Below are 10,783 nucleotides of genomic sequence, written 5' to 3'. Positions count from 1 at the left end.
TGTCATGGGTTTCTGGCCCTGTGCTTGACTTAGAAGACCGCTGTGCTTGAGCTATGGAGCCTGGTAAAGGTGGGGCAGCTGGTTTAAATTGGGGGTACTTCCCTTTCTGGCTCTTCCACTTCCCCTTGCCTTGAGTAGGTGGTAGATGAAAGTTGAGAGTATCTTCTCTGGCATGGTCTGAAGTAATAGGCGGCAATATTTCTGTGTTTTCCCAAGAAAGGTGATGTTTGCTGGCAGTGAGTGGCATATACAGAAAGCTATTTTTAGGTTTCACTTTCTAGGTTAAAACTGTGGCTAAATTAAGGGATTGGATGGCAGTTTCTTGGATCAAATCAGATGAGTTGGAGCTTAATTACATCTTGTGCTTGAACATGTGTACTCCTTGAATGGAAATAGCACAGTGGGATCACCCTTTGGAGCAGCCCTTTGTGGAATGCTGGTTGGAATTATTTTTGAGGAATTGAGTTTTGATTTTTTTTTCCATGTTTTTAGTTTTGGAGCCACACCTGGCAGTACGCAGAGTTTACTCCTGGCTTTGCACTCAGGGATCACACCTGGTGGTACCTGGGAACCATATGGAGTATTAGGATTGAATCCAGCCCTATTGCTCCTAATCCTCTGATTTTTGAGGAAATGGGTTTTGAGAATTAAATTTGTCTTGAACTCTAAAACAAGATTTAGTCTTTTATGTTTTTTTGGGGTATGTTACTCCTGGCTCTGTGCTGAGGGGTTATTTCTGATAGTGCTCAGGGGACCATATGAGATGGTAGGGATGGAACCCAAAATGGCCATGTGCAAGACCAACTTGTGGTGCTCTGCTCTGGCCTAGGATTTAGTCCTTTGATTTCCACTGATTCTCCAAAATCTTACACCTTTGCCCTGAGGGAGCATGAAGAAGTCTACTTTAAGGCTGGAGAGAGAGTACAGTGATTAGGGTGGGTCTACCCTTACATGTGGTTGACCTAGATTTGATCCCCCAAGTGATCACCACATACCCAGAACCTGCCAGAGGGATCCCTGAGCACAGAGATAGGAGTAAATCTTGAGCACCGCTGTGTGTGGCCCTAGTGCCATAAAAAAGTAAACTTTTAAGGGGCTGAGCTCAGAGCTAAGGCCCAAGAGCAGGGTCACCCTGCCTCCCTATGCTGAGCCCCATGTGCGGGTCCCAGCCCAACACAGCATAGAATCACCCAGGGCTAGGCAGTTTATACCTTGTTTCCACCAAGCACATACATCTCTACTGTGAAGTGCCAGTTATTTTTTACCAGACAATTTGTTTCTAATCTAATGCCACTTGCAAGAGAGAATTCTCTTTATGTGCTTTGCCCAGGAAAGTGGGGGCAAGAGCCCAGAGAGTGGTTAAAACTTGTACCCTACATTTGACCCCCAGCACTGCACATTATCCCCTGGATAAGATGCAGAGCCACTTATCTCCACTCTCTTGCCAGTTGGAGGGCCTGGTATGTGGCTGAATAGAAATATTTGCATGTTTGAAGCCCTGGGTTCCATCCCCAGCACCAAGAGACGGTTTAAAGCAGCTATCGATGTCACTGCCAGAAAAGACCCAGGCTGTTCGCTCATGCATGTGTGTGTGTGTGTGTGTGTGTGTGTGTGTGTGTGTGTGTGTGTGTAAGGGGGGGTGCTCAAGGTCACACAGCTGTGAGCTGACTGTTCTGAATCTATTATGCTAATAAATCTGAAGCTGCAAATGAGGCTAGAAGTGTTTTTCAGACACTTCTGAAAAAGGGAGAGGAGGCTGCAATCACATGAACATCCCATCTGGAGTCCGAAGTGGAAGTCTGTGTTTGCTGTGGGCAGACATGGGAGATGGAGACACGGCTTGGCTCCTCCACTGTAATCAGGGAAGGAACAGACCTTCAGGCTGACTTCAAGGTCCAGGACATTCCACAGCTGGGCCACTTGCATACCGTGGGTCCACCAGGGCCTTGATGTTCTCAGCTTAGCTTCTCTGCTGACATCTCATGATCTTTACTCCTTGCCTTCTTACTACACCCCAGATGCTTTCTCTTTTGGCCTGAGGTAGGGTAGGGGGGTGGGGGGGATTTGGGGCCAGGTCTGGTTAATGCTCAGAGGCTACTATTCTGGCCCAACCCCTCCCTCCCCCCCAGTCCCCTTCCTTCCCAAATGAGAGCTCTGTTGTCCCCTAGGAGCAGTTTACATTGATCTTTGGTCAGTGTACTAGTCCAGCCTCTGCTGCCTCTGGCCAGAGAACCAATATCCCTTCATTAAACTCCCACCTGAGCCTCAGGCTCGCTTTCCTGATTCCGAGAGCTTCATCCATTTCTCACCTTTGGCTCCATGTCTGGCCCACTGCTCCTTCGCCACGCATAGTAGTTTGAAAAATAAGAATCATTCTTTAAGGACATTTTTTTTTTGGTGTTTCGGGCCACACCTGTTTGATGCTCAGGGGTTACTCCTGGCTAAGCGCTCAGAAATTGCCCCTGGCTTGGGGGGACCATATGGGATGCTGGGGGATCGAACCGGGATCCTTCCTTGGCTAGTGCTTGCAAGGCTGACACCTTACCTCTAGCGCCACCTCTCTGGCCCCCTTTAAGGACTTTTTAAAAGACTAGTCACCTAATGGGTTGGGAGCCAGCTAATTCAGCACCCCCCTTCTCCTGTGCAGGGAGGTCACGGAGATTTAGCAGGACCTGGTGGTGTGAAATCTCCCAGGGGTCAGCTCTTGTCTTTTGGCCCATGGCTTGGCCCAAAGCACCTGTGGGGTGGGGTCCTGACTATGACCTTAAACTCCAGAGTGGTGCATGGCTGGGGAGCCGTCTCTGTTCCGAGGTCCAGGACTGTCCTGCAGACTGGAGATGGAACGCTAGTGAATGAATGTGGTTCCCTAGTGTCGTGGGAGTGTCCGCAGAGCACACTGAAAGCATGTGTCAAGTTTAGGGATCTTTGTGGGCTTGGTCGTGATGGTCTGATGCTCCCTCCCTCATTAAACAGACTGGCCTGGAGAGTCCACAGTGGCTAGAGATCTGTGCAGTTTCCAAGTGAAATAAAGCCTTTGTGGCTAGGTTTGAAACTTGGGGGTTTTGATTTTGAGGGTTTGAATCACACCCGGCGGTGCTCAGGGGTTACTCCTGCCTCTGCGCTCAGAAATTGCTCCTGGCAGGCTGGGGAACCATATGGAATGTCCGGGATCGAACCTGGGTCGGTCCTGGGTCTGCTGCGTGCAAGACAAACGCCCTACCGCGGTGCAACCGCTGTGGCCCCTTGATTTTGTTTTGTCTGAACACCGCAGTGCTCAGGGGTACTCCAGAAGATGCTAGAAAGGACTGGAGAGTGGGGGTGAGTGTTTCCTCCAAGCGATGCTGCCCCCCACCTCCGTTAACTCCTCAGAGCACGCCCTCCAGCCCTCTAAATAAAGCACCTCAGTTCCCCAGTACAGCAGCCGACTTGGTCTCTAAAGGGAAAGGTGATTTGAGGACTTTTGCCTCCCAAGTCTATTCTCAATGGAAGCTGGGGTGGTTGCTGCAAATTTAGCACCCCAAGGCGGTGACTCAGGCAGATTCAAACACGCGTTCTCTGGGAACCAGGGCCCCCATGACTTCGCGAGCCCCTCTTTGCTGCCCCTCCCCGTGGTGTGGTGTGCCTGCCGGGCCCCGTAGGGTACAGCGAGGTAGGAAGGAGCCTGGCAGCGAGGACCCACCCAACTCGGCAGCTAGGCCGGCTGTAGCGAGCCTGCAGGGAAGCCATGAATCACTTGCAAGCGCCTCCGGGCTGAGCATCTTCCCCCGCGCGCGCGGCGCCACGCTTTCCCGGCCGCTCCTTGGGTACCACTCGAGGGGGCGGGACGGCCCCGGGAGGGGCGGGGCCTCGGGTGAGTGGGCGGGGCTTGGGGGCGGACGGGGCAATTCCTCGAGTGGACGAGGGCGTGGCGTGGCCTGGGAGGATGGGCGTGGCCTGTCGCCGCCGGGCGCGCGCCGAGCGGAGCGGGGCTGCGGGGCTGCGGGGCTGCGGGGCTGCGGGGCTGCGGGGCTGCGGGGCGGGCGGCATGGCGTGGCCCTGCATCAGCCGCCTGTGCTGCCTGGCGCGGCGCTGGAACCAGCTGGACCGCTCGGACGTGGCCGTGCCGCTCACCCTGCACAGCTACTCGGACCTCGAGAGCGACGAGCCGGGCGCGGGCAGCGCCGCGCCGCGCCAGGGCCAGGGCCAGAGCCAGAGCGTGCCCCCCGCGGGCGCCCGGGAGCCGGGCCGGGACGTGCCGCTCACGCAGTACCAGCGGGACTTCGGCGTGCTCCGGACGGCGCCCGCGGGGCCCCGAGATGCAGCGCCCGGCCGCGGGTCCGGAGCGGGCGGCCGCCGGGCCAAAGCCGCGGCGCCCCCGGGGCCCCGGGGCGTCTATGTGCTCCCCGTGGGCGACGCGGACGCCGCGACTGCAGCCGCCACCACGTCGTACCGGTAAGGGAGGACTGGGGAAACTGAGGCCGGGAGCCCCGGGCACTGCGGGCGGGCGGCTCGCCCCGCACCTCCGCCCACCTACACCCCCCGCCGGCTGGAACTCGGCTTCCACTCCGCTGCCCAGTCCGGGGGGCGCGTTCTCCGGTCAGTCCCCTCTTTGGGGCCGCGGGGGTGAGGTCCGGGCGCCGAGCTCCGAGTCGACGCCCACCTTGGGAGCCCCCTGGGCTGGGGGTGCTTGCCTCCGCCCTCACGAAGACGCGGGCTGGGGTCCCACGCCGTGCACCCCTTCGCAGGCGAGTTATGTCCTTTCTCCTATTTCAAAGTCCCAGAAAAAGTGAGAAATGACAGATGTCACCGGAGCGAAGCGAGTGTTTCCTTAAACCCCTCTCACCTGTGGTTCGGATCCCAAACCCGCTCAGGAATTACTCCCCGCTGGCTGTGTGCCCGGGGACCAGATGGGATGCCGCAGGAGACGGACCCTGGTCGGCCTTGTGCAAGACTGTCACACTCCCCACTGTACTATCGCTTCGGGCCCCTCTTAGCTCACGTTCTCCCCACCCATTCTGACGTCTGTCTTGCTACTAGACCTGCCACCCAGAGTAAATGCTGCAGCATTTTTCTCATGTGGCCAAGCATGTGACTATATGTTGATACACATGTCCCAAAGCTGTTCATCTGCATCCCAGTTCATTGACATGCTGAGGGTATTTCTAATTCGGAGTCCATCAAAATCATTCCTTACCTCTAGGAATTTCCCTTACAGGTACCCTTGAACTTGAGTGGGTCCTCGTCCCCCCCCCCCCCCTCCTCTGCAGCTCAGCTGCTGCTTAGGCTGAGCTCCGTAAAGCCCAGATGCAGAACCGCTTGCCTGTTGTCTCTTGGATGGTTGGGTCATATCCAACTGTTCACAGGACTTACTCCTGGTTCTGTGCTCAGGGATCGCTTCTGGGAGGACTTGGGGGACTTCAATATCTTAGAAACATTTTTAGGGAAGGGAGAGGGGAGAGGGGAGAGATGGGGCCGAGAGAGAGGGAAAGGGGAAAGAGAGGGAGGAAGAGGAGGGGAGAGGGGAGGGAAGCACCAGCATGCAAGTAGCAGAGCAGATGCTTGCCCTTGTACTCCTGGATCAAATACCTGGCACCATCTGGCTCCAGACACTGCCAGGTGTAGTCCCCGTAATAGTGAATTTTTGTTTTGGACCACACATTTCTGCTCTGTGCTCCAGGATCATTTTTGGCAGTGCTCTGGGGAATGTAGCTGATGCTGGGGATATAGTGAACCAAGGGTTGGCTGTGTGCAAGGCATGTACATTACTTACCCGCTGAACTATCTCAGGCCCCTTTTTCAATTGCACAGGAGTGTGATTTTCACAGTAAAGCTCAACCACTGTCACCTGGGTGCTGCCCAGTTGGTCATGGATGTGCTGGCACCTCTGACTGAGCTGTAGGAATGTAGGTGGGCATGTGGGTGGCTGGTGGATTGCCAGTCTCCTACCAGGACTGTGGGCAGCTCTCTGGCAGTTTGGACCATGAAATATTCTGGGGTACAGTGTGGTAAGAGGCAGCTGGGATCCCAGGGCTGAGTGAGTTGTGTGTCGGCTTGCCCTCCTGCTTGGGGCTCAGAGCCCAGGTCTGGGAGATGGTCCTGCAGGGACCCCTTTATCATCTGCTCTGACTTTGGAGATTTGTGGTCACTGCTTGGCCTACAGTCTTTCCCCATCTGTTCTACAAGGGCCCACATGAGCCTCTCCTTAGGGATCCCCCATCACACATGCCCCAAGGTATCCCCTGGGTACCCCTTCTCAGGTACCTTCTTTTTTTTGTTTTGGGGAGGGGCACAACCGATGGTGCTCAGAAATCTCTCCTGGCAGGCACGGGGGACCATATGGGATGCCGGGATTCGAACTGTTGGTCCTAGTTTGGCCACTTGCGAGGCAAACCCTATTCTTGTGCTCTCTGACCCCTCCCAAGGCACCATTTTTCTTTGCTCAGGGGTTACTCCTGGCTGTCTGCTCAGAAATAGCTCCTGGCAGGCACGGGGGACCATATGGGACATCGGGATTCGAACCAACCACCTTTGGTCCTGGATTGGCTGCTTGCAAGGCAAACACCGCTGTGCTATCTCTCCGGGCCCTGGCACCATTTTTCTTTCCCCAGTTCTGGCTGGGTTCCAATCCCAGAAACGACAACCCTGAATGTGTCCCCCTTTCCCTGGCACCACCCAACCTAGGCCAGGAACATGGAGATGAGGCTCTGGACTCTTAAGAGTTGAAACTCAGTAGTAGTAGGAGGGAGAAGAGAAGGAGAGGGAGGGGAGAGCAGCTGCTGTTCTGGGGATCCAGCTCATGCAGGCCGGCCCTGGAACCTGTTTGCTCAGGAGCCCACCTTGGCCAGCCACTCTCTCCCACCTCCACTTCAGGATGGTCTCCTGTTCTGCTGACCCCATCTCAGCTGTGTCCTTTCTCTCTGGTGAGCCTGAGCTCAAGCTGGCAGGCCAAGGGGTACCCGCTTCCTGAGAACAGGGCAGCAGATGGCATGGGCAGCTGTCTCGGAAGCTTGTGATGGCATTGGAAGCAAACACGACCCACAAGGGCCCTGGCCCAGCTCGCCTCCTGGTACCCCAAGTGCTGACCACACACACACGGCCCAGCTGTGCTGCTACTGAGGAGAAAGGGCAGCTTTGTGGACCTTTGGGCCTGACACTGACCAGGGCACAGCCACTGAGCACTTTCCCCAGACAAGCTGGGTGGGACCTCTGAGCCCAGGTTTCTTCTTGTGGGGCTTGCCACCTGCAAGGGCACTGCCAAAACCAAAAGGGGACAGTCCATCTGTCCTGGAGCTTGGGCGACGGTGTGTGTTCCTGTAAGCCAGGAGCCAGCTCTCCCAGCAGAAAGCAATTCAGAACCAGTGGCCAACGTCTGAGATGGTTGCTGTGACTGACTATGGCAGGAGTTAAGGAAAGTTATCACGAAGTAAGGGCAATGGTGGGAGCCAGGACACTGGGGAGGCAATTGCCAGATACGGGTTCGATTCTGGGACCACATGGTCCCCTCCGCATCGCAGGGTGTTGTTGCCAAGGCACCTAGTACCACCAGGCCTGAGCAGTATCACATCCTTGTTTTGAGGCAAAGGCCTGCTAAGAGTTCTAGTGGGGGCCAGAGCATTTGCCCTGCATGTGGCTGACCTAGGTTTGATCCTCAGTATCTGCCAGGAGTATCCCTTGAGTAACGCCAGGTGTGGCCCCAAACAAAACATATCAATAGTGGGACCCCTGTACTCTACCTCCAGTAAACATAGAGCCATTCCCTTTACCCATAACCAGGGGAACTAACTGGGCTCCATGAACCCCTTGAAGTGGCCAGGAGACTGTGTGGCTCTGGCAGGCGCTCCCAGGGGAAACAGGGTGGGCCTGCCTTGTAGGCCAGAGATCAGTTGGGGTCATGGGCTGACGTTATTCTCTGCTATAGGCAGGAATTCCAAGCCTGGACTGGTGTGAAGCCCCCCAAACCCACCAAGCCCAGACCTGCCACCGTGGTCACTACCCGTACCTCTGGATGGGATGGCAGTGACCCTCGGACCGGTTTCCAGGTCAGTGCTTGTGGGGGCTTAGGTCTCAGAGTCAGCTGGGACGGATATCGGCAGAGCTGGCAGTGTCTGCAGACACAGAAGGCCCAGGTCCTGGGGGAGCTGCTCCTGCCAGCTTCCCTCCTAACCAGAGCCCTGGTGGCAAAGCTTTAGTCCTGGGTTCTGTGCAAGGAGAGATGGGGGATGTGGGGGCTTCTCTGTGGCAAGGCCGGGTCCTGCCTAATGGTGGTGGTGGGGGAGTGTCTCTGCCGAATATGTGGTCTCAGGCTGAAGGACAGGGTGGGTGGCGGAGGAAGTGTCCCACAATTGGGGTTGGGGCATAGACCACTGATGGGGGCTCCATTTTTTTTTCCAGGTCCCTGAGGTGAGGAAGAAGTTCACCCCCAACCCCTCTGCCATCTTTCAGGCCTCGGCTCCCCGGATCCTCAATGTGTGATGGCTTCTGAGAAGGAAGGCCTCAGGTGGGGCAGAGTAATCCCCACGGCAGATGTTATGGGCTGTCCTGAGTCAAGATTAGAGGGGGACATCCCCCCCAGCCAGGAGTGCTCCCCTCTCCATGTGCGGGGCAGATGCAACTCCAGTCTCAACATTCTTCCTCCAAGCGTGTGGACAGGAGACTTGGCCTTGCAGTCACCATCCACTTTCAGGATCTTGGTGCCTGAGTCTCGTTTTTCTGGTAATAGAAGTGACCCGGGGAGCTGAGGAATAGAGACATCAGGGGTCCTGGAAAGAACAAGTTTCCTTGGCTGCATGAGAATTTTCGAGCCCACAACACTCTGCCAGGCCATCCCTTTGGAGCCCTGGACGAAGATGGTTACGTGCATGGGTATCACCTAGAGATGCCAGGTGGCCAGGACGCTGTGCTCCAAACAGTATCAGTGTTCTGTTTCAGAGCATTTCTACTCTGGTGGGGTCCTGGAAATGTGGGGAGTGAAGGATAGCCCTGGGTTCAGTTTCTAACCTGCCTTGATGACTAATCCCAATTGTTAATCAAGGTCAGAGTACGTACTACCTACCCTGCACTACCCCACACTGGTGTGAAACTGGGGGTATGTGGGGGAAGTGGTTATCAGGTGCCAAAGCCCCTGGGAGGCCTTGATGGGCTCCCTTCCACTCAGGGCTCAAGGAGCTTTGTCTCCTGATTTTCTCAAATTCAGAAGGCCACCCCTCTCTCCGAACTCTAGCCCTCCATCACCTGAAGGCTGATTTGGTCCAATCAGAGACATGAGGCACAGCCGAAGTAGCACAGAAGGGAAGGTTCTGGCCTTGAATGCAGCTGTGGTGGCCAGGGCTCTGGTCCATAGGTCTAATCCTTAGCATCATATATATAGTCCCTGAGCACTGCTTGGGGTTGCTCACTTCTGAATACAAAACCAGAAATCAAAAACAGAAGAGATTAGAGGCATATTTTGGGTGCTTCAGGACAGCCGTTCTCTGGATGAGCAGCTGCTGAGGTGCAGGTGATGGCTTTTGGGCACGAGATCCTCTCTGACTACAGAGGGGTCCCCTCAGGTGCTAGCACTGCAGCACAGCTCTTCCTCCCCTCCAGCACTCTGGGAGCTCTTTTACATGGGGGACCCTATGTGGGGTCCAACCCTGCAGACGCCCCTGGTTTGCATGTTGGATGTTCCTGTGGGCCTCTGGGACCTGGACACAATCTCTTATCTTACTAAAATGTGGAAATGGACTGTTTGGATTCCTGGTTAATTATTTCCTTACAGTAGTCACAAACTTGAGTGCCTCTGCCATCTGTGTCCTGTGGACAGTTGAGAACGCAAGTTGCGGCCCTCACCAGAGGTGTGAGACCCTTTGGGACTGGGGAGAGGGCTTGAAGGGGTGAGCAACAGCTCAGGTAGGTAGGAGGCTGGGGTTCCCTCTCCGGCACCCCAGCATGCACAGACTGTTATTCAAGCTAGACTCAGGAGGATCCCTGGTTTCCTTGCTCACATCTGTCCCACATCTACAGAGGGAGGCTGGCACCCCAAGGGTCTAAGAATCTGGATTTTTTGTGGCGTGTGGGACTGTACAGCTGCACCACTGCCCTATCCTGGGGGCTGACAAAGGCTTTCTTGCAGTGCTGGTCCTCCCCACACCAATGCTCTCCAAATGCCCTCCAACCCTGCTCAGCTCAGTCTTCACATGCTGGGGATGCATGGGTTTTTGGCTGACATGCAGACCCCTCATACCTCAGGTGGAGAGTGGGCTTACCCCCTTCCCACCATGCCATGCTGCGTGGTGGCTGGAAGTTGTGGCTCTGTCCATCTCGCAAGCAGAGCTTGTAATGGTGGTATCAGTGCAGCTCTTGGAGAAGGGGAATAATGGTGACTTATACCTCTGTGTAAGAAAATAGTTAAAAACTAAAAAAATTTAGGCACATTTTCCTCATAGATTTTACCCACTTCTCAACTTGTCTTTCCCTCCTATAATTTACTTCACTAAAAATACTTTTATAGTTACTCAATTTGAAGTTTCTATAAAATACTTTTTATATTCTGTAAAAAGCAAATTAAAAATAAAGAGCAGCTTAATTTTTATCTGATTTCAGCTAAAAGCAATGGTGTAAAGCGTATTGAGATCATGGATCACACGATTACCTGGGTCTGACCCCTACGTAGCTGTGAACCCTGTGAGCTGGCGGCAGCCCGAGCACCACCAGGTGTGGTTCCCAATTCTCTCCCTCGCAGCCTGCCCAAAGCACAAGATCAGCCCTGCTGGCTGTCACCTCAAACATCCCAGCCAGCCCTAGGGGGCATACAGCCTTTGGGGAA

The 10,783-nt window shown here is 55.0% G+C and overlaps 1 protein-coding gene across 1 annotated transcript; it reads left to right on the top strand.

Annotated features, from left to right (window-relative positions):
* Positions 1-4,024: 4,024 nt before the first annotated feature.
* Positions 4,025-10,566, top strand: MAP6D1 (MAP6 domain containing 1). The gene is made up of 3 exons (XM_049775896.1): positions 4,025-4,431; positions 7,898-8,018; positions 8,371-10,566. Exons 1-3 carry the CDS (start codon positions 4,025-4,027, stop codon positions 8,449-8,451), a joined length of 609 nt encoding a protein of 202 aa, XP_049631853.1. The 3' UTR covers positions 8,452-10,566.
* Positions 10,567-10,783: the final 217 nt, after the last annotated feature.

The sequence above is a fragment of the Suncus etruscus genome, chromosome 6, assembly GCF_024139225.1.
Source record: "Suncus etruscus isolate mSunEtr1 chromosome 6, mSunEtr1.pri.cur, whole genome shotgun sequence".
Taxonomy (NCBI): Eukaryota; Metazoa; Chordata; class Mammalia; order Eulipotyphla; family Soricidae; genus Suncus; species Suncus etruscus.
The sequence above is the reverse complement of the archived record's forward strand: the minus strand, read 5'-3'. Positions and strand labels throughout refer to the sequence as shown.

Excerpts from the sequence above, each read along its gene's own strand:
- MAP6D1 (XM_049775896.1), top strand. The coding sequence starts at position 4,025 with ATGGCGTGGCCCTGCATCAGCCGCCTGTGCTGCCTGGCGCGGCGCTGG. Across the intron at positions 4,432-7,897 it reads GCCGCCACCACGTCGTACCG|GCAGGAATTCCAAGCCTGGA; the intron begins GTAAGGGAGGAC and ends TCTCTGCTATAG. Across the intron at positions 8,019-8,370 it reads ACCCTCGGACCGGTTTCCAG|GTCCCTGAGGTGAGGAAGAA; the intron begins GTCAGTGCTTGT and ends TTTTTTTTCCAG.